We start from the raw sequence: 23971 nt of genomic DNA, 5'->3' as shown, positions 1-23971 counted from the left end.
TGTGAGAGAGAGTGCGTGCGTGCGTGCGTGCGTGTGTGTGTGTGTGTGTGCGTGCGTGTGTGCATGCGTACATGCCTGTGTGTGTGCGTGCCTGCGTGCCTGCATGCCTGCCTGCGTGCTTGTAAATATGTGTGTGTTTTAGTGATTGTTTGCCTACCTGGATTCTTTTCAGAATTTGGCGTGGGTGGAGCCAGACACTTCCTTCTTCCTGATCTCAGGTTCGTGGTGAGTGCGACCTCTTAGTGACAGCCGGTTGTCATGGAGACAGAGAGAGAAAGAGCTGTACTGAACAGTAACAACTGTGGTCAGCCAACTGACAGACTGAGGACAGAAGAGAGAAGTGAGGGAGCTAGATTTCTGTTTAAAGTAACAACACACACACACACACACACACACACACACACACACACACATGCATACATTCAGATAAAGTCCCCGCACACACACACTCACATACACACACAAAAAACTGCACACACACAGTAGGGAACTTGCGAGTGTGTGTATAGGAAACTGAGATTGAGTCAGACGTGCTCACACAGAGAAATAACGTTTCAACACAGCGGCTGAACTCCGGGCTGGGAGGAGGCCGGAGCCGTTGGACGTGTTGCTCAATACATTTCACTTTAATGTTTACTTAACACTACTCACAGACCTTGAATAAAGTGTGCAAATACAGAAGCATGTATAACACTACAGTTAAGATTTAATGTCTGTACTGTTGAAGGTAGGCTTCAGAGTTCACAGTTGACCTTAAAAACACTTTTCTTACTTGCTTATCACAGGTGGAGTCAGTGTCCGTGTTTAGTCATCATTACTTGATTATGGAGTTACAGTGTGTAGGCAGAGAAAGCTTATTTATATGTAACAATAACATTCACATAGAACAATTTCCAGTGTTGTTCTATATTTAAGCTCATTTACAACAAATCACATCCACTCATTGCTACTGCTGACAATTTTCCAAAGTATACCAAAGTGTTTTGGTGTGCCAACTGTGTTTTTCCACAATTTATAGTTCCTGGTTTCAATAATTTTCTTATTGCATGAATATCCACTTGCAGAGACTTGCTCAAGTTATGTAATACATCACAGTGAAGACTGTGACTTTATAGTTGCATGTTTATACATTGCAGGTTGTTGAAAGTTATCTGCATGAACTACTAAATTACCACTGACAGTATGCAATGAATGGAAACATCTCAAAGACTATGACATTAGTTTCAAGCAGTGCATACCCTTGTGTGGCTCCATAACATCTGGGGCAACGGTTCAATAAAAACATTTACACAGTAATGTAAGATGTTTCTTGGATATGTTTTTAGTCTATATCATTAGTTCAGTACAATATAACATAGACCTACAGTGAACATGTGGGCCCAGTCACATGTCAGAGTTGGTTTTGACCGAAAACCTTTACATGAACTAGCAACAAGATTTGTGTTTATTTTATATTCCTTTACATTGCACAGGTGTTAAAAGTGCTCTTTCCATAGCTTGCATGTACTATTTTAGATGATTTTGATGCATAAACCTTACCTTGCAACTTATTAATGATAAGAGAGTATCATTTATTGTATTATACGGTTTCCTCTTAAAACAACATGTTGGGTCATGAATAATGCAGGGAGGGAGCGTTCACAAACCAGTTGGATATCTGTTGTAGAGATAAAGGACATTTTATGTGATGGGAGGGGCAGGATTGTTGAAGAAGTTTGGATTGTTTTATTGGTTGGAGTTCCTAGAAACACCTCCTGATACAGTATGAGGTCAGCACTAAAGATACATAATTCAGCAGGAGGGAAAAGTGTTGAGGTGGGAAAAAAATAATGCTATGTAATTTTTAAGTAAACACATTATACAATAATAAATGAATGGGAAATCCTATTAAATTCAACTTTATTTATAGTGTCAAATCATAACAGAAGTTATCTCAGGGCCACACTTTATGTGTTGCAACAGTAAATAAGACTAAGTAAAAGGATAATTCTGGTTTATTAACTATTAACTAACTATAAAATGAACTACATAATTAACTATTTTTGTTTCTATCGGTCATGATAACATTGTACTCATAAAAGTAACAGCAGAGATCTGGAAACATGGATTATCTAAGCCGCTATATTTGTTGGTAAAACAGAAAATGAGGCACCTGGAATGTCAGCAATAATCCCTTATTGCAGAGGGAAAATGTGTAATAATGTAATGTAAATAATCTGTCAGTAAAGGAGTGAATAATGTATTTCCCAAAATATGCACTATTCCTTTGATACTTGGTCAAAAAATAATAAATAAGACCAAAATTGTAATAAACTGAAATGATCCTTTAATGATTGCTTCATGAACCTTTAGTTTACATACACACACACACAGAGAGACTTGCAGCTTTTTCACAGGGTGTAAACAAAAGCAAACTCTTCCCACAATAAGCAGCTCAGACCCCACCCTGGTTGCACAATAGAAAGAAGAGACCTAAGACACAGAGCGCAGATATTCCCAGGAAAACACGCCACTGGTGCTCCAAACGCCCAACAATGAGACACAAGGAGCCGGGGCAAAGTGTATCTATTCACTTGCAACAAGTGGGCCCGATCAAGCCATCACACACACTGAAAGGAAAACTGAGAAAAGAAGGAAAACTATTTTATGATTATGAACTGGATTTATGATGTGAAAATGTATCAAATGACAAGTGTGTCGCCTTGTAATCGAATAAGATCACTTACATATTTGGCTGTGATGTATCGACATGTGTGTGCTGTGTGTGTGTGTGTGTGTGTGTGTGTGTGTGTGTGTGTGTGTGTGTGTGTGTGTGTGTGTGTGTGTGTGTGTGTGTGTCTAACTTATACTGTAATTGGGTCTTGATGAGTGAGAGAGATCAAACAAGATAGAATAGACTCATAGGCTACGATCTCTGCCCTCACATTTACCAAATCTTTAAAATCCTGAAGTCTAGCTGTTTACCAAACCTCAAAATAATTCTGGAGTCTCTAATGATGTCCACCATTATAACTGGAAAAGCACATTTACATTTTGATATTTTCAGTATTTCAAATCTGTCTTCTCATAAGCATAAATAAGGAGTCTAAGGGATTACTGAATTAGATCAACTACTCAGGACTTCAACAGCTTTGACACAGAAACAAAACACAAATTACACAAATTATCTTTCATCAGTTTCAGTCTATGGAGTCCTAACATTCAACTGATTTGAAAAAAGTTATAGTATGATATGTCTCTCAACCACATGGACACCCATACAATCATATTTCATACATTAGTGAGTTTCCTACTTTGTCACAGTTTGGGGAAGGCCCTTTCCAAAAATCAGAATCAGAAAAAGATTTATTGCCACAATAAGTACACTTATGTGGAATTTGCCTTGTTGAATGGTACAAACATAAACAAACAAACATATAAAACATTAATATAAACCAAACAATAAATACAGAAAACAAATATATACAGACAAAATAACTGTTGCATAAGAAAAGAAAAAAAGAGGCTGAATGGGTCCCGTTTCAACATGAGGTCGATAAAGAAATGGTTTTCCCAGTTTGGTGTGGAAGAACTGGACTGGTCTGCACAGAGGCCTGACTTTAACCGCAGCTAACACCTTCGGGATGAACTGGAACCCTCGACTGCGAGCCAGCCCTTATCGCCCAACCTCACTAATGCTATTGGGGCCGAATGGGAGCAAATATCTGCAGCCAGCTTCTGATATCTTGTTAAAAAACCTTCCCAGAAGAGTGAAGGATGTCATGAGATGTTCAACAATCACATATGGGTATACTAATGCTTGGATGTCTACATACTTTTGGCCACACAGTACAGGTTACCTGGCAACTTTTTTTTTTTTTGCAGAAGGTCAACTCAAGGTCACTCAAGTAGACAACACACACACACACTCACACACATTACAGAAAGGTGTAAACACTGAATGTGATTGAACTGGTGTGAGTGTGTGAAAGTAAATTGATTAAAGAGAGAAGAGAAACTCCTCCCAGTACTGTACAGCTTCCCGTAAAGATTAGACCTTTATTGAGAAAATTCCAGGTCGGCTTATGGCCGCACGACCCACCGTCTCCAACCGGGCCGATTATTGAATAAGTTACACACACACACACACACACACACACACACACACACACACACATGCACAAACTCATACAGAGCAACTGGAGGCCTGTTGTGAGGCGACATTGATGACGCGTGTTGGATGGGATAATCTTTCCAGCTGTACTCTCACCCGCAGAGAAGTGAGGCTCATTTGGCCCCCAGAAAAGCTCACTGAGGTTTTTCCACACACTGATGAACACCCTCCTGCTTTTTCTGTAGCTTACCAAGCACTAGGAAACTAAATCAACTTTGTGTTTATCCTTCATGGTCCGTTTAGATACTTCTTTCGTCTGCTGAGTATAGTCTTCCCCCTGTTCATGCAGAAGAAAGACTGATATAAGGAGTCAGCTTCATACATTCTTTGTGGTTGAATACTCAAATAAAGGCCAGAAAGTGACTTTGAAATTGTCGCACACTGCAGGAATAAGGCTGTACTGTATCTCTGGCATAACTCAGTAAAATGTCTCCCCAGGGTGGGGGTCGCCACCAGGGAGGGTTTGCGGGGAGAGTGAGGCAAAATGTTGTCAACTTGTACATCCCATGCACTATCTGTGTACTGGATGTGTGTGTTTTTCTTGCTCTCTTTAAGAAAATAAAAACAAAAAACATTTGATCACAAAAAAAAGAGTCAAATGTCTCCCTCTATTGGTTTGATACAGACATCACAAAGCTTTGATTTGTAGCATCAGTTAAAAGGAAGAGGCCCACTGAGTTTAAGTGCTTTTCTTATAGCCAGGGCAAGATAGTCACCTTCTATAACTATTTAAACTCTTTCACAAAAGCTACTAAACTGCTTGATGACTAAACAATGTTCATCATAGGTCATTAACACTGAATGAAAGACTATTTTGAACTATTTTTAAGTTAAAATTAGGTTAACATGTTCAACTTTCAGTCATTTACCATAATGGTAAATACCTTTCAATGTCAGAAAAGACGAGATGGAAAGTAAAACACAGTCAGTAGTAGTGCATGTTTCATATTCTAGTTATGATTATATACTTTCAGTTTAACATGATATTAAATTGAAATATTTTAATATAACCATTCCAGGTAATTATCAGTGGAACTCTTTTCTTGATTTAAATATGCCATTTAATAAAAACCTACGGTGGCCCTGAGAGGCCACAGCACGCAACAATAAGACAACACATGCAAATATACCACAGCACGCACTAATAAGACAACACATGCAAATAGCCCACACCACAACGGAAGTGTTTCCAGGGGACACTTTTAAGTGATGCACACGTGCCTCAACCATTGGCTTTCCGGTACATAGACAGACCAGCTTAGAGCGGGGTCTCTGAGCAGGACTGTCTAAGCGACGAGCTAGCGGCCCCGGCAGGCACTAGCTGGCTGTCGTGTCACTTTATGGAGCTACTCAATTCCGAAAACTTTGAAGCAAATTGTCAATTCGGCAACGATTTTCACAAGACTGCCTATATTCGAAATCTAAAGAGTTCATTTCTCGCCTAAAACTTATTCAGAAGTGAATTTAGTGATGAATAAAATGGCGAAAATTGTCCTGTTGTTGGTCTGTCTATGTACCGGAAAGCCAATGGTTGAGGCACGTAATCATCACTTAAAAGTGTCCCCTGGAAACACTTCCGTTGTGCTGTGGTTTATTTGCATGTGTTGTCTTATTGTTGCGTGCTGTGGCCTCTCAGGGCCACCGTAAAAAACAATTTGGAACAAATATTTCACATTCAAATGTATATTTTCAGTGAGCCAACCAAGTCACAACTTAAAGTGTGGTTTCATATTAAATAAGCTGCTGATACATTCACTGACAGCAGACCACCATAGTGAAATACAAATACAAGTGGATATAGATACATGCAACCTACTGCATGTCCAAGCCTCTTACTCATTAATACTGTACTGCAAGAATATGTTTTGTTTTCATCTTAGATTTAGGGTAATATGGGATTTTGTTATGGCTGGATGCATGAAAAACACTTTATTCAGAGGAGGAAAAGGGAAGCAATATAGAGCAAGAGGTCCCAAATAATAGCTGATTTCGCTTTTTTTTGATGAACTGGAGGATACATAACCAAACTTTAGACTTTTGTTTTTAGACTAAGCATGAAAAGAGCTCCTAGGATGTTCTAAAAGCTCAAAAGATGTGTGGTAAGAAGTTTAACATTTAATAGCCCATTGTTGGAGCTCGTTGTTATATTTAATAGATACATTTTTACTTCTTTATTTTGTTGCTGTTTTGTTTGAATTATACAGCTGAATATGCTTGATAATGACATCAGTATCTTTATTTATAAGTTAGTGCTTTTTTTTTGAAGGTACTAGGCAGCCTGAGCCACCAGGTGAAGTTACATATAGTATGGGTAAGCATGGATAGGACCAGGTAGACACCGGGGAGGGCTAATGGTTTTTACCAGGGCAAGGGAGACACCATTGTTATTTCCTTGAATGGTTTGCTTGGCAAAAATGTTGAAATAAACCTCACAAAACGCTGTTCTTACCTGGACATTGAACGTTTTTATTCCCTGCGTAAGATTTATTTTTTCAGTGCCTTGTCGGCTGTTGGATTTTGAGTTTTAAGTTTGTTTTTGTTTAGTCTGAGGACAACCCACCACATCCTGCTCTAACAGTACTACTAAATGACATCTTCAATCGGCAAAGGTTCCAACCGCCAACATTGTTGTGGCATGCCAGATACATTTGTTACATTTTGCAAGAGTGAAAGGTTAACTTACCCAGAGCAAGTTCTCTCATGTAATTCTTGGCTGACAATAAATACTGTGTAGGTGGGATGTGATAACAAGGTGGGTACCAGTTTTGCATTTTTAACACAACATTTACTCCAACAAGCTTTTGTTGCACATTGATCCCTCTGGTGAATGAATTGCTTGAGGTGTGAAGCACTGCAGTGGCCAGTAGGGAGCAGTCTCAATCTGATCTGCTGCCTGATGCCTCCCTGCTGTCACTCATGAGGAGACTGAAGAATGAATAAAGTTTACAACAAGTCCCACTGGTCAGACGTGGTACTGTGTACTTTACATACCGTATACTCTTAAGAAGAGATCTTACAGTGATAACACATAATGTAACCTCTAAATATTAAAATATGTCCTAAACAGAGTGTATTATGTATTTTACTGTATATCTGTCACAGAGAGGAAATGCCCCCTTCATTATCATATTGTTGCCATGGTATTTCAAACTCAGGACAGAACAGAACCACGCATGACAAAAAGGGTGATGAGTGTATGAAGTGGGATGCTATTTTATGACTCAGAGTAGGAAGAGACTCTTAGAGCAGTTTGTGGTTAATAGTCAAAGTCTGGATATTTGCCCAAGCTGCATTTCTTTGAGGAGATGAGCTGTGTTGCTCCCATGAGGAGGATTCTGAATGACAAAGGTAAGACCTGCTATGCAATTTTAAACAGCCCATCATCGTCTATGCAGATTACACTAAGCTGCTGTAGCCTTTTCTTCCAGTCCTGCTCCTCTAAAGTGGACTTAGAGTTTCTCTTGCGGAGGAGAGTGGAAACCGCTTCACACTCATTAAATCACTGCTGTTTGATATTCATTAATTTATTCCATTTGCAATGACATTACCTTATTGGACACGCTGCACATTTCTGGTCAATTCCAACTTAGTGCTTAAACATTGATGAGTGCTGTGAAAGCTGATTACATTCTGTCTGTGTTTCTGTCCACTTTAATTAGAGGCTAGTGGTCCCTGCAACTTTTGGATATTAATCCTTACGTGCCAAGTCAAGTGATGTCATCCGAACGGTCACATCCTGCAAACTTGTATACTGCTAACCCATATGTGTGTGTGTGTGTGTGTGTGTGTGTGTGTGTGTGTGTGTGTGTGTGTGTGTGTGTGTGTGTGTGTGTGTGTGTGTGTGTGTGTGTGTGTGTGTTTTGTGTGTGTGAAGCGTGTGTGAAGCGTGTGTGAGCAAAGCAGGTCAGTAAGAGGTGGACCTTTGTCCAGGGTCAGGCAGCGGCCCATTATTTATTCATGCTGATGTATCTGACCGGCCACCTAATTGCAGCAGGAGGAGCCCAGTTACCCACCGACAGTCTCACATTCACAGAAACTGGAAGGTGGATCACATGTCAGCCATGACTAACGCTATGCGTCTTATTTACATTTGCAGCTCTCAGATTGAACTCTGTAAACAATGTTTGTGTCTGTTTAGATGCTAGCTGGTTCAACAGAGGCTGGCAGGAACATAAAAGAGTAAAATACATAAATGTTGAGAGACAGACTAAATTTTTTTTACAGAAATGCCTGACAAGTAGTTGGTGTTGTTGCTGTGATCATGGCAGACAAAGGTAAGTCTTTATGCTGCTGTTTTTGTGTTTGTGTTTGTTTGTGTGTGTGTGTGTGTGTGTGTGTGTGTGTGTGTGTGTGTGTGTGTGTGTGTGTGTGTGTGTGTGTGTGTAACATGAGCTGCTCCCCCTTTCTTGCAGTGGGCTCCAGCGATGATGTCAACACAAGCTCTGTGACAGAGGAGATCATCTCACATCAAGACCACAAGCAGCCCCTCTCATTTCTACCTTCTCTTCCTGGTGTTCATTTATCTTTACCTTCCCCAGGTAAGATACAATTCAGAATCTTTCAACATGTTGTCTCACATTGGGAGATTTAATCATATTCAAAAGTATTCAACAAAATTTTTTCTAGTGCGGTGTAAGGGTTCTTAATATCCAACCTTCTATCAAGGAGCCCATAAGAGACGTGTGGTCGTACACCAATCAAACATATGAACGTATGATGATGAAAGCAGCTGTTCAACGCCGGACAAAGGGCAAGGGCTTTTATTTTGAAAAGAAAGACAAGGCTCTCAAATATACCTGTGTGGCCTCAGGTTGCAGTTACCTATAGCTAAGCTGTAAGCAGCCGTTAAAGCAGAAGAAAAAAACAAAGCAGCTGTCCAAATTTTAATAATATATCCTTAAGTTAGAGTACAGGATAAAATGTCTTCTGTGAAAATAGCCAACGGCCAAATGACCAATATCTAAACCTTGTACTGTTTTGGAAGGAGCACCTGCAGTAACAATAAACAGAATTGCTTCTAGGGCATGCTGTAACTAATACACTGTCCTCCTCTGATGTCTCTTCCCTCCTTTCATGACATTTCTTTGTATCCTCTCTCCAATTTGCACTACACTAACACAAACCTCAATTCTTTCTCCTCCTTTATCTCAATACTTTATCCCCTCTCTCTGCAGCCTCTCCTCCATCAGATCAGGCCTACCTGCAAGCAGGAGCCATTTTCCAGCAGCTGCGGACAGAAAAGCCAGTAACGCAACAGCTTCTGCATTATGGGAAGAAGACGGACACACCGCTACCAGAGAGAGGAGACAAGCCCACTCAGAGACAGGCCTATCAACTCGCCTTCAACACACTTAAATGTATTAAATACGGAAGTTACTAGCTTTGAGATTTTAGTTGACCCACATACCCTGTCTGGAGAGGACAGGCTGATGGTTAAACATAAAGTCAGGGGTAAATTTAATTGATCTACTCTACTGCTATCTCTGTGGACCTAATACACGTCCTATAAGGAAGCCTTATCTCTTTAAGGAATAGCAGTGGAGCTGCAGCATGTGTCAACTCCAATATTCACTTTTGAAAAGCAGCTTCAACTGCAGACTGTAGATTAAATAATATATACTGTATATATATATATATATAAACTATAATATAATACATTTCATTTATCTATGTGGCTGCAAATTACTTGAGCTGGAGGTACAGCAGATGTCTGTATGGGAGGTGATAAGAGGGTGCATGCCATGGACACACACACACATGTACAACGGCACTCACACAGCAAGCACACGCTGTTTGACATACAGTATATGGTATTTTTAGGGAATGACTTTGATTTAGTTTGGCTAGGTTTGGAGATATTGCTCTGTAAGATGTCTGCCGCCACCTCAGTACAATAAAAAAACTGTTAAAGGCCAGCTCTATGGATTATCTGAAATAACAAAAACAATTTTTCTTTTTAAGAAACGGTGCTATCAAACATTTGAATGTGATTTTTCATTGCTGCAAGAACCACAAACACAATTGTATTCACCTTGATTGTGATGGGGTGTAGATAGAAATTCTAATAAATGTGTTTAATTTGGGTGAACTTAGCCTTTAAGATTTCTCTTCAATAACTTTATTGTGTCTTGTATTTCTTAGTTTTGATTTATGTATTTATTTTTGTCCATTAACAACATTTCTTTTCTCCTAGACCGTGATTTACTGGAGGACATCATTACTGACAGCTGCTTCCACACTTCTCAGCATATTGTGAGTCCCACCAGATTTTTACATGAGTGGTCTCAAACCCTAAACTGATTAAAAACACTTCAGCACTTACTCTATTAAACTGTCTAGGAGTTCTCTGTCTTCAAATAACGTATGATAAAATGAGAGAGAGAGCGAGTGAGAGAGACAGGGATGCAGTTAAAGGCCATTTGTATTCAGATCTGTATGTAGTCTGGCTGGTTATAGGTGGCAAATGATGCACACAGGAGAGAGACAGATGCACTCTCCAACTGGGAGACTGTAAATTACACTATAAAACACATACATGGGCAAAGAGACTCACCAAGCCTGTGTGTGTGTGTGTGTGTGTGTGTGTGTGTGTGTGTGTGTGTGTGTGTGTGTGTGTGTGTGTGTGTGTGTGTGTTGTGTGTGTGTGTGTGTGTGTGTGTGTGTGTGTGTGTGTGTGTGTGTGTGTGTGTGTGTGTGTGTGTGTGTGTGTGTAAAGGATGACTTTATTGAGGGATGGGTGAAACATACAGACCAGGCTGATAGATCATTTGTCTACAAGTGTGACTATAAAAGCTGCCCCACAGCTCTTTGTGATTCCACACACCTCTTTACTGCAATATACATATTCTACACACATACACACATACACACACACACACACACAAACAAACACACACCCTGAAAAAAGTTGAGGGAAAGGATGTTTTTACGTGGCCATACAAGTAAGAAAGGAAAAGTGATAGGAAAAGATCTGCTTATCATTTTCCTTAAGGCAGTTATAATCAATATTTTTATATTAACAATTGACTAAATGTTTTGTGGTCGCTTGTAGTGAGAAACCCACAGATGCAGCAGGAAGCTGTTATTAGCAACAAAAAACGTTTACAACTTGCTCAGCACCAACAGCAGACATACACACTTAGCGACTTCAGCTGGTGAAGATAGTGGAGCATTTAGCAGCTAAAGAGATAGATATTTCCCTCAGAAGTTGGTGGAGACCAAAACTGAGCAAAAAGAGAGTGAATATTGGTTTATGCAGCATTCATGTGGTGTCGGAATAATTGGAAACATTCGTACACAACTTGCCGAGTTGATGTCATATTACGCAGGAACATGGCAGATGATTCTGTGTAATATGACATTGTGTTGATGGTGAGAAACTTTTTATGAATTGACGTATTGCATATCAATTTCTTGCTCCAATGTAATTTGTAATATAGTATTAGGTTATAAATGTTAATTACTGTCCACATAGAGTGACCTAGATTAGTTAGAAAAGTTATTTATTTGCATTAACCCGATAAAAGTCAGGTAAAGCAATATGTTAGTGGTTTGAGGGAATGTACAGGTGTAAAAAGTAGGGAACAAAATCCCCAATTTAAATCAATCAACGTGTTATTTCAACACTCTGAGCACTAACATACAACACATCTTCTTTGTAGCATCCATGTTGTTTCCAAATCACGACTTAAAGCTCATTAACACAGAAGAACAACTTCCCAACTCGGGAAATGGACCATCTGAGGAGCACATGAATGCACCATCACATCCGCATATAGTCTAATGCTACTGTATCTGTATATTATATATGATTAAGTTGACGATGATGATGAAAGCGCTCATGTTTTCCAGTCCAGTGACTTGTTGCCGTTGGCGATGGTGATGCTGTTTGACTTCCAGGACCGAAGGTTTTTGATGCGTGAACGTTCAACAAAGGAAGGGGAGGAGCTTTTCCAGGAAGTCAGGGACCTGGAGAGCAGTCTGCAGAGGTGTGTGTATGTTTGTGTGTGTGTGTGTGTTTGTGTGTGTTGGTTGAGGGGGGATGGTAACAACTCAACAACTGGATGGTAACAACTTTGAAATTGTGGTTAAATCTGGATATCACACAAACTGAAGGTAGGAGACGACAAAATGTGATCTGAAGTATGTTTACTATGATGATGATGGTGTGTGTGTGTGTGTGTGTGTGTGTGTGTGTGTGTGTGTGTGTGTGTGTGTGTGTGTGTGTGTGTGTGTGTGTGTGTGTGTGTGTGTTACAGGTGTAAAACCAAGCTGGCAGCATCTTTAGCTCGCTGCAGAGTGAAACAGAATCTGCAGAGCATCTCCTGTTTTCTGTCTGATCCTGTCAGGACCAAACAGCACAGAGCAAAACAACTGCCACTCTATGCGTGGGTCAATACTCTCAAGACCAGGTACGCACACACACACACACACACACACACACACACTTAAACACACCCAGAAAGAGGGCCATGCAGTAAATTGTTTATTACACATTTGTTCACAAATTCATTATGCTCCTATTTAGTGCCTGCATTTAAGAAAATATTGGAAATTTTAAATTACCTGATTTTTCTGCATTCAATGGCTGCCCTCTGTTCTTCTTTGTGGCACACAGACACCATTTTCACATATGAACTTTCGACAATGTCCGAGGAAATAGGTCCCGATGTAGTCTGGACTTTCCCTTTCACACATGTAGCAGACAACAGGAGATTGTCCCTTTCAGATGTGCTCTCACTTACAAGAATTGATTTAAGTCTCCTGCACATGATCCCAGTAAAACCCATCTGCGCTGGCGGTGCCAATGTTTTTCTATGGGGAGAGCAGTGAAAACAACTAAGAGGAAGTGCTATCCTTGGCGTGGCACACCACTCAAAAGTGCCACTGAACGCTGCGCTCAAGTTTCAAATTATTTCAACTTTTATATTGTTGCCACTGACCTTTTGAAGGAACCAATGAGATAAAGAGGTAGCCAGATGCGATGATGATGAAATGTCTAGATCAGGGGTCTTCAATGTTTTTTAAGCCAAGGACCCCTTAACAGAAATAGAGACGGATCAGGGACCCCCTACTACATATTTTGTATAAAATGAAGTTGCATATTAATCTGGTCCTACAATAACTTTTAGGGCAGCCTAAAGCATTTATAGATACCTTTTTTTGCATAGAATACTAAGCTATTCAAATAGCCTTAAAATTGTTGCCATGATTTTATAAATCATGTTTTAATGTTAAACACACATGTGGAACAGTCAATCCTTTGGGATGAACTGTATCTGTGGATGGCTACTTTAGTAACTACATTATTGGCCAGTAAGCCTATCATCAGTGGGGATTTACATCTGCTAATAATATGTTGGAATCATGTTAAAACTTTTAAATTTTGAAAAAACGTTTGAAAATTAACAATAATTTGGAGGCCCCCCTGCAGTGACTCTGAGGACGCCCTAGGGGTCGCGGACCCCATGTTGAAGATCCCTGGTCTAGATAAGTTCAGGTTTGCAATGCATGTGTGAAAGGGGATATAGCCTATTTTGGTATAAACCAGCAGGGACTGTCTGGTCTATGGGACATATTGTGTCAGGTCAGGACAAGTGTTAATCTTTCACAGAGTGGCCGTTAATAAAATTACACCAAGTGACAGGCTTTGCTTGGGGGGATTGCAATATGAGGTAAATGGTGGGTGAAGTTCACCAGGGCATATCTGAGACAGGAAGGTATAGCAGTGTTTCCTCTATGTTGATTTGACCGTGGAGGCCCCCCACGGCAACATTTCTGCCCCCCACGGTATCAGAAATAGGGCTGCATTGTTAGAGTGCATGTCGGAGAACGTTTGTATTTTAGGTGCATTATTTACATGCTGAAGTAGTTAGACTGCATTAATTGTTGGGACCTGCCCCAACTGTTAAAAAAAAATCCTAAAGGAAACACTGGTATAGCATTCATATAAATTGAGGGTAAAAAGTTCTCCTGTGGTTATTTCTGCAGCACTGTTCACCAGACAACCCTGGAGTGCATTTGAGTCACAATATTTGTTATTATTATTATATATATCCTCTACTTTACCCCATGATGTTTCTGCCTGAAATAAAACTTTTAACCTAACAGAAAACATGTTATCTCATCTGTAGTGTTGAGGAAGTGTGCGAAGCGTTACAAAGCGCCGGCTTGCGTGAAGTGAAAATCATGACTGACCTCAGAGAGGCAACGTTCTGCAGAGACCCTCTCTGTCCAGACACACTTGTCTTCTCCGAACCGCTTCATGCTCTGCTGCAGCACAGCAGCCTCACAAGTACACGTGCACTTAACATACAGGTATGTATGAATGTGTGTAGTGAAGGGTGTAATTGAGCTAAATAGAGGTAACACTCACTAATGAGAAACATACTTTCCTCCCTCGGGAGCTTTTGAAGATAATTTTAGAAGACAGGTACAAGACTGACTGATTGAAAGTGTACATATTCAGCTGAAGTAGAAGTACCTTTTACTGGTTCTTCACTTTCTTAAGTCGAAATGCAAGTGCTGGTTTGTAAATGTATCAACTTGAGAGTGAAAATAAAAATAACTCTCTTAATTACTTTAAAAAGAGGTGAATATGGTTTCATTGTTTTTAGAGGGAAAATATAAATGAAACAATAAACTGCACCAACAAAGTAAATCCAGATATTCTTCTTATACTGTATTTTCTGGCCAACCATTCATTCCAAATGACACCAATCTTCTGGTTCCTCTACTTATGGAGCACCAAGAACAGCTCTTTCTGTTCACTATGTTCACTTTATCAAAAGCAAAACTAGAAAATGCATTTCCTGCAGAAAATGCGTGTGAATGCTGAAAACCACTGCTGAAAAACACTAAACTAGATTGCTTGCTTAAATGTGTAAGAATAAGGTGAAGTAGTAAGAATAGTTGGAAAAGTGGGCATAGGTTTAATTAGTATGAATTTCCACTGAATTGACTTTACTACTGTGAGACAGATTAAAAGGTTGGCTGTTTACAAAAGGGCCTTTGGCCTTCGCTGTTGGATTTCCTGTTGTGATGTGAATGTAATCTGTGTAACTGTGTTAAAGAAATCAGTTTGCTGTTAATCTTCATTAGCAACACAGCAGTCTATAGCACTGGAGGGTACAGCTTTGTCAAGAAAAAGCAATGCATGTTTGAATAACAAGTATGCTTCTCTGTGTCTCTTTTTGCAGGACAGGAGTGTGTGTGTGGCAGTGAGCGCGTTACGCCCCCTGCTGTTTGATAACGGTGACGTCCTGGTGGTGGGGTCTTTCTCAGCTGTGACTGTGGCTCACATATCTGTGGCGGCCGCTGCCCGCTCTGGCCGAGTGTTGGTGTGTGGCGCTGATCTCCCTCCTTTACAGATAGAGGAGATACAGGAACTACTCACACAAATGGACGTCAAAAGTGAGTGATGAATGGGGAAAAGTGTATTATGCACTGTATGAGCCTTTTGATAATATTTCCATTTCAATCTATATGCACACCTTTTATAGGCTACGCATGACTTTCCTGATGCAAATTTATGTCCAATGTAGATGTGCGAGTCTTGTCAGAAGCCTTCTTTGGTCTGGATGAGTGGAACGCCACCATCCAGCGTTTAAAAGTCATCATAGTTCTGCCTCAGTGTTCGTCCTCCGCGCTCAATGACCCTGTGCCAACCATCCACAGTGAACATGGAGGTACGTAAAAATGTGGAAAATGAAATATATTGAAATATTGATAGCGGTAGTGTATGATGAAAATGCTAAAATACGTTTTGTTCGGTTGTCAGACTGGGATCTACTGCCAGACTTGTGTCACAGTTCTGTATCCCGGGGAAAAATACATGCAATGGCCACCCAGCAGGCACGACTGCTAGCACACGCTCTCTCCTGTGAGTATATATTGAAAGAAAAGTGGCTCTCCAGTGCCCCTATGGTAGATATTGTAGATAAAACATGATAGTTATGCCCTCTAGGGTGCCCTTCGATTGAAGAATACGTGATAAAGTGACCTCTAAGGTGCCCTTAAAATAGCTAAAACATGTTGCAGTGCCATATAGACTACCCTTCATGCTAGAAGCCCTTCTGCGCACTGGTGCCATGTTTTTTGCCCCTGCCCCTCGGACAGACTGAGTCTGCCACTGTTTAAAAAAATGCATATTTTTCCCTCCTTTTCTGTCAGTCCCAAAGGTTCAGACATTGGTCTACTGCACACGCTCAGTGTATCCTGAGGAAAATGAACAACTGGTGAAAAGAGTTTTAGAGAAAACACACACGCACCCCAAACTGCTGCCCTTCAGGTAAACACACAAACACACACACACACACACACACACACACAAACACACACACACACACACACACACACACACACAATGCTCTATCTTTGTGCATTCATTTTCTGGCTATTAGGTAGTTAATTATGCAATCAGACTTTTCATTACTTGTCCACATGCTCAAACCACAAATGAAATGAGGAAACGGAAATTAGTTGTGCTGTTTCTTGTACAGGCCAAACATAAGGGTTTTTAGAAAAAGTCATTCTAGGTAACCTAGAAATCTAGACGCAACCTAGCGGACAGGGTCAGTCTAGCAACTCTCCGTTGGCTTGCGAGGAAAAACCAAATTCTGGTCAGGCAATTCACATCGTGTATAGAGTCGGTGGGCGGGCTTAACGTAAGGATGGCAGAGCTGCAACGGTTCCGCATTAATTCCATAGACAGTAAAAAGAATGGACACAGCGACCCCGTAGATTCTGGACAAGGACCAGTGAAGGATATTAGAAGCACTTTTCCGGTCATGGCTGAGCATTACTGCGCAGCCTCCAACTGAGCTTGAAGACGTAGATGTGACGTGAGCAACCTGTCTGAAAGTTTAAGTCTTCTGGTAGCTGTGCCAAGAGAAATCTCAATCATTCTGAATCTTGCAGAGACGGAGAGCGTAGGTATATGTAAGGAGATATCATAGGCACAGGCTAATTATTCATAACTAAAATGCAAGTTAACATTAGTAATTAAACTTAAACAGCTTCTCCTGTACCATACGGTAATTCCTCTACTATGCGACAGTAAGTTGCGTGGTTACGACACAATCGTTAGCCTATTTTTACAAAAACGTCTACTACGGAGCCATAACGTGAGATACAAGGTATTTTATACATTGTCGTGTTTCTTTAGAAATAAACAATGGACAAATAAAGTATTTAAACGCTTCAGATGTAAAGTTATTCACTGTCAAAGTGACGCCAAAATAAATGGCAGTCAATGGGATGCTAAGGGGGGGTGATGGCTTGATAGCAACAAAATGGCTCCATAGGAGCTACGCTTTGTGGAGTCTGGCTTACCCCCTTGGTGAATTCACTGCTACTTGTAAACAAAGAAGATGGCTGCTGCTGCTGGCGAACAGCAGTCTTTCGAATCGGCTTTGGCCGTGACTCTGGAACACTTGGAGTTAAGATATGTTCGGAGTTTTGCTAACCGGATACGGCAAAAGTTTAATCTATCAACTAGCGTTGCTCTGGTTGGTTGTAACGCTATCCTACTGTGTACAGAGGGAATTTGAAAGACAACCGTTTATCCCGGCCCTCAGATTAAGCCCTGCCTATGGTGAGTTCCCAGACCCAACATCTTGATGTGGGTCTGGCTTGTCAGGCTAAATTCTAGGTGCATTTAAAGGAAAACACGAAGCTGAAGTCATTTAGACAGTTTTTCATTCCCTACCCAACCAGCCTGTCACAGAGAGTGGCGAGTGAATGGCAGCTCAGTGAAGCCCCCCTGCTTTATCATAAAATTTACTTTGAAGCTAATTGTGCTCTTACTGTCACTGAGATTCTGTCAGATTATTGAAATCACCCATCAAGGCTCACTCTACTTTCATTGAGATGTACAACTGTGTGTCTGTGAATGTGAGTGTGAGAGGTGACAGTCACGAGGCTGGCGACAGTATAAAGGATAAGGTGCTGTTGCCGTGGGGACAGTAGTTAATCCTACAGTTGGGGTGAATGGGGTGGAGAAGATTTCAGTCTGTTTCACGCCTGCTGCACACACAACTCATTTCGTACCATCCATCCTCTTAAAGAAATCCAAATGTTATTATATTTGGTCACATAAGCTCTTTTATCAACTTACTAATGTGCAATGTGACAATCAGCAGCTGTTCACATCTGTTTTACAGTACTTGTTCAGGGAAAACAAAAATCTACTGTAGCACCATGCTGCCTATGTTGTTTTTTAGAAGAGTTGGCACTAGTTCACTCCAAAGAAGCACTAATATCAGAAACATGCTAATCTTCTAAACTGCCATCAAACTGCTTTCCTCGTATATAAAAAGGTTGCTTTGCATCAAAAAATAATAACAGCAAAGAGAAGTAATATCTTCATTCTTGAATATAGATCTTTTTAAGAATTGGATGGGGAGGATTAGCAGTAAAACAAACATTTTGTATGTCTCTAAACGCAACTGTGTGTGTCATTGCCTCTTTTTTACTGATGTTTTGGCTTATTCATGTTATATGCTTTAAGATAGTGGTAACTTGACCTGGAGCCCCAAAAACTTTAATTATGTGTATTGATACAGCTCGTATTCATAGATTTAAAAGGTTTCCTTTGACTTTTAAGTTTTGTAAGTTTAACAGAGTTTAGCTAGTTCTGCGTATTTGCAATATTTCCTTATTAGTCTACTGTTTACTGCGTTTGTTTGACTCATCCATCCACCCCGACCTCCTCCCTACACGGACTTTGTCGCTCTTTATACTACGTCGCCTAACTTCCTCCTAAGAGGCAGCTTCGAATGTTGCAGAAGTTCTCCCATCTGCCTGAAAAAACTCAACAACAAAAAATATTAAAGGTGCCACATATAGAGTTTGAATAATGAATTTCCTGTATTTGGTTGTCAAAATAATTGATGGTACTTTGGTACAATTTCCTGAAACTGCTCATTCTGGCAATACTCTCATTCGTTTACAGTAATACGTCTCTGAGTTAATGTGGCACGGATGAATTAATGTTAAAATGCCACATAGCATCTTTTATCTTTTTTCTCTTTCAGGGTGAACGGTCCGATTTTCCCCGACGAATCCCAGTCAGGCACAGACACAACAGACTCCAAATTCTTCAGGCTCAAAACATCTCAGTTCACCAACGGCTGCTTCATCGCACGGCTGTCCCGACAGGTGAGAGAGGGGAAGGGAAACGTGGAGACGTGGAAATTGACAGGAAAAAAAGTGAGAGAGATGTGGAGGGCAAGGATGTGTTTGGAGATTGAAGGGGAACAGAGGTTTTGTGGTGTGTGTGTGTGTGTGTGTGTGTGTGTGGGAGGGGGGTGATTGCTTTGAGACGAGACCTTCCAGTAGTGCTGAGGCTGCACTCTTTTACTGTCTGTCTGCTGGGAAGTCGGTTGGCTCTGCTTGTCTGCACACACGCATGCACGCACACACGCAAGCATGCACGCGCACACACACACACACACACACACACACACACACACACACACACACACACACACACACACACACACACACACACACACACACACACACACAACAGACTATGTCTCCCCTGAAACACTGCAGCATTATTCCAATACTCTATAAAAAAGAGACAAGTTAAAGATGAAATACGCCTGAAATATTTCAGTACTTTACAGCAAAGATGAATGGATATTCTCTTTATCATTCTTCCAGCCCTCCCTCCACCCCTACGGTCGTGTTGCATCACCTCGTTGCTCCATCTATTTGCCCCCCTCCTTTTTCTTCTTCTTGCTCCACTCATAAAATGTACACAAAGAAGGAAATTAGACTGCTCCTTTGATCCCCTGCAGCTCCAAAAAATGGTGCAGTGAGGGGACTGAGCCTGTATGTGTGAGTGTGTTCATATTTTTTCACACACACACACACACACACACACACACACACACACACATACACACTTACACATGGGGGCAGGTCTTGCTCACCTGTCCAGTGGCAGTGCAGTAATTTTAAATCTAATGATCATCGTGTCCAATTTAATCGACATCATATGTCAGAGCTGCGGCTGCAGATTTAGTTAAACTGACAATTCAGAGGTGTTTCACTGCTGCTCAGATGAATGACTTCACACCAGTCAAACTGTGCTAGAGGACGATTTAAAGGGATATGAAATAGACACCATGGCAGCATAGAGAGACCGCAAGAGAGAGAGATGGGGTAAGGCAACAAGAAATCTCCTTGAAATCGCTCTTTTAAAAATGTAAAGTGAGACCCAAGAAAACAGACATTGGGAAAAGATGTGTCCCGAAATGTTATCTTATCTGTAAAACACCTGACAGGCTGCCATCAATCATGCTTTTTTCCAGTACACTCTTGTCTTCTCCATTTTATCACAAAGTCTCATGTTGCTGCATAATTATAGTTTTCAGGTAGCCTAGAAATCTAGACGCACCCTATCGGCAGCAAATGTAATTTGATGTGGGTCTGGCTTGTCAGGCTAAATTTCAGGCTTATAAATGAATCAGAGCATATTATGCTGTCAATGCAAGAAAACTGAAAAACAGTGTAAAGTCGGATTAAACACGTGAGAGTGAATAAAATATGCATTAGCAGTGTTTTCAGCAGTGAGCTTAACAATCTGTCATTCAACTTTCATTATAGAGAAGAGATAGTATGAAGATTCAGACAGACAGACAGAGGTGGGGGATAAAAGTCTTAAGGGGATGAATGTCACTGCAGATGAAGACAGTGTTTTACCCCTACACATATACTGTATGTACACATGGAGCAAAATGTGTGTGTGTGTGTGTGTGTGTGTGTGTGTGTGTGTGTGTGTGTGTGTGTGTGTGTGTGTGTGTGTGTGTGTGTGTGTGTGTGTGTGTGTGTGTGTTGTTTTGGACCTGCTGACAACATATTGTTTCGGTCCTAAATCCGTTCATCGCTCACATATAGGCCTAGACATGTTCAGAGTACTTTTTTCAGGGGTATGTCAGTTTATTAACCAACAATTGCAAGCGGCATGACTCTATTAGGGCCGTGACCTGCGTGATGTCACCATGACGGAGGTACTAAGGACCGACTTCAGGGAACAAGAAGATAAACAAGCAATGCCATCTGAAGTGGTGTGTAGGCTACTATTCTGGCTGTATTGTGTTCCCAAAAAACTTTCCTACCCTTCTCTCTTCGCCATGTTCACAGTTGTGCATGGAAGAGTGCTCTGTGCTCGCATTTTGTTCCCGATGGCCTATAACTGTCAGGTTGGGTTATTATCGGGTTGATATTGCGTAGTCTGAAACCGGCATTAGTTGTCCACCACGATGGTACAGAAATGCATCAACAACTACTGGATGGAGTTTTTAAAGTTAGACTATTATCAGTTTGGTTCCCTTTATGGTCATCTTGCTCCTAGTCTCGCATTGCCACACCTATCACGACAGCGATGTAGAGTAAAATCTGGCTACACCACACATACATTCTGGAATAGGAGAAAAAAAGGCTCTGGGTTGTTTGCATTTCTTTAAACCAATCACAATCGTCTCGGGCGGCACTAGGCTCCGGTCGCAGCGATGGTGGATCTGCAAAATAGTCTTGGGAAGGAATTTGCTTTGGTGGAACATTTGCACCCCACAAAAGAAAACACCACATAAAATATTGACTGAAGTTAACTATTCACACAATACAATAACGCAGAGTATTTAAATTAGCTGGATACATGGTTAAACGTAATTTGCTCTTACCAGTGCAAATCCCTGCCAGTCGGTCCCAAAACATCCCAGTTAGAGAGTAAATTCTGTAACCGTATTCTTTGTAAATCTTTACAATCATTCCCCAAATGAACCAAACAGGCCTGTCTTATTGCACGATCCAAATTTTCTTCAAAACTTGCCATTTTCAGTGGCATCCTAGCTGGAAGTGTGTTGTGATTTGTTTGAGAACGGCAACACAAGGTGACTCCAAAATGTACTTCTGTTGATCCAGACTATCTAGTGCCGTCACAATCATTTGTCCATTACTTTGTGTTTGATACCTGCAAAACTGATGACATTCCCATCAGCCTCAGCTGTACTTTCTGGGTTTTTTTGTGCTAACATTAGCATGCTAACCAGCTAAAGTAAGATGGTGAACATGATTAACATTATACCTGCTAAACATCAGCATGTTAGCATTTTCATTGTGAGCATGCTGACAATGCTGTTAGCATTTAGCTGAAAAGCACCAACGAAGTACGACCTCACAGAGCTGCTAGCGTGGCTTTAAAAGTGGTAGAAAAGATAAGTGGCTTGTGACAGTAACTATCATATTGCCTTTTAAATTATATCCCACACTGTCAGGATTTAAATCCTGTGAGCTCTCCATTCTCTTCTGCAGGTTAACGTTATGGCTGTGGCTCCTTTCTACAGCGTTGTGTTTTCTTGTATCTCCTTGGTGCTATGTTACCCAAGAGACCCGTGGTTTTAATGTGTTGTGTCTTCACATCAAATCTTAAGCTGCCCTTGCTTTTTCAGGCGGATCCCACTAAAGTAGAAACAGTCCACGATGTGCTGGCAAGGGCAGCAGCAAAGGGCCTCCTGGGTGGAATAATTCCTGAACAATCAAAAACCACTAAAAAGGGGAAAAGCAAGAAGAACCGCCTCGCCTCACCCAGCAGCAAACCTTCATCCCCTTCGAGCCAAGAGAGGCAGACAGGAAGGGAGCTTGTGAATGGAGTCGCACCTTCAGAACATGAAGAGAAGAAAGGTGAATGTGGTGAGGAGGGAGAGGAGGAAAAGGAGGAAGATACGGGGGGAAAGAAGACCAGAGGGCTTAAAGGAAGTAAGCCAAAGATCAAACGAAAACGACCAAAACAAACCAACAGGACTACCACAGTCTCGAAGCATTACCCTAAAAGCCATAAGAAGAAATCGGCAAAGAGAAAAGTCAACCAATCACATCTCAAGAGGCGCCTTACAAAAAGTAAACCGAGAAGAATACCTCGTCTTACACTGACGTTGATGTCTTCTGCAAAACCCTCCAACCACTTGTCTCCGATCACAGCCCTGGCGCACAAGCTAAGTAAAAATGCCACGATTACATCACAGCAGACGGTCTTTGGCACCTTTTCCCCTGCCAGTCCTGCTCCACCTGCTGCTCCCCACGCAGCCTCCAAGCAGGTACAGAAACACAACACTGAGCCTGAAAGAGCAGCGAAAACACTAAAGGATGGAGCTAAACCAGAAAGTCTGTTTAAGGCCAGAGGAAAGGTGGTCAGGCCTAAAATAGAGGTGGCGACAGAGGATGTGTTGAAGGCTGCAGATTTTGTCTTGCCACCCATTTCGTCCCCATCCTCCAGCTCTGGAAGCAGCAGGAGCGGCAGTTCTCTCTGTCAGCGTCCGTCCCGGACCTCCCACTCCCAGCTCGCCCAAACATCTGCATCCTCCTCGCTCTCTCTGCCTGGATTATACAAAGATCATCTTCACTGATGTTGTGGTAAATAAAATTATCGGCATGTTCTGACACTACAGTCAGTTTTTAAAGTAAATTATTTGAAAATATTTTAAAACAAATATTGTTTATTATTGCAAGTTCAATTTGAGAAATAAAAAATGTTAAAAGGAATTTAGCTGTTGCACTGATTTCTTTGTCTCTGGCATGACTAAGTTATTCTAGCATGTCATTACTTAAATACATTTGCCAGATTTTCTTTATTGTGGGTTATTGTAAATTGAAGCCTTTTTAGATTTTTAACATTTATGTTAAATCTATCTATCATATATCTATGTATATTATCGAAGGGTGAGGGCTGAAAACAGGGAGTTATGTATTTTTCTTTTTGCTGAATGGAAGCTTGTTTAAATTCATTCATAGTTTTATTTCATACTTTCC

General features: G+C 40.9%; 2 protein-coding genes across 4 annotated transcripts in view; one reads left to right on the top strand and one right to left on the bottom strand.

Moving 5' to 3' along the window:
- rbm47 (RNA binding motif protein 47) overlaps nt 1-316 on the bottom strand; it is a 36574-nt gene extending 36258 nt beyond the window's left edge. The window contains exon 1 of one of the 2 annotated variants that reach the window (XM_039811630.1): nt 158-316. The gene's annotated coding sequence lies outside the window, so the exon portion shown is untranslated. The remainder of the gene's footprint in view (nt 1-157) is intronic. The other variant, XM_039811599.1, reaches the window with a different exon arrangement.
- A 7011-nt stretch (nt 317-7327) lies between these two features.
- Nucleotides 7328-23588, top strand: LOC120563023 (putative methyltransferase NSUN7). Of its 2 annotated transcripts, XM_039807040.1 has the most exons (14): nt 7328-7501; nt 8378-8427; nt 8566-8691; nt 9328-9510; nt 10347-10405; nt 12005-12141; nt 12412-12564; nt 14287-14470; nt 15352-15565; nt 15697-15840; nt 15933-16034; nt 16325-16442; nt 19189-19312; nt 22615-23588. In XM_039807040.1, the coding sequence occupies exons 2-14, from the start codon at nt 8415-8417 to the stop codon at nt 23566-23568; spliced, it is 2511 nt and encodes an 836-aa protein (XP_039662974.1). In that variant the 5' UTR covers nt 7328-7501; nt 8378-8414; the 3' UTR covers nt 23569-23588. The 2 variants fall into 2 exon arrangements, with proteins under 2 accessions (XP_039662974.1, XP_039662976.1); XM_039807042.1 differs by lacking the exon at nt 7328-7501 and having other exon boundaries at nt 8370-8427.
- Nucleotides 23589-23971: the final 383 nt, after the last annotated feature.

The sequence above is a fragment of the Perca fluviatilis genome, chromosome 1, assembly GCF_010015445.1.
Source record: "Perca fluviatilis chromosome 1, GENO_Pfluv_1.0, whole genome shotgun sequence".
In the NCBI taxonomy this organism is placed as follows: domain Eukaryota; kingdom Metazoa; phylum Chordata; class Actinopteri; order Perciformes; family Percidae; genus Perca; species Perca fluviatilis.
The sequence above is the reverse complement of the archived record's forward strand: the minus strand, read 5'-3'. Positions and strand labels throughout refer to the sequence as shown.

Bases quoted from the DNA above. Each gene is read 5' to 3' on its own strand.
- LOC120563023 (XM_039807040.1), top strand. The intron at 8,692-9,327 runs GTAAGATACAAT...CTCTCTCTGCAG, and splicing joins TTTATCTTTACCTTCCCCAG to CCTCTCCTCCATCAGATCAG. The intron at 16,443-19,188 runs GTAAACACACAA...TTTCTCTTTCAG, and splicing joins CCCAAACTGCTGCCCTTCAG to GGTGAACGGTCCGATTTTCC.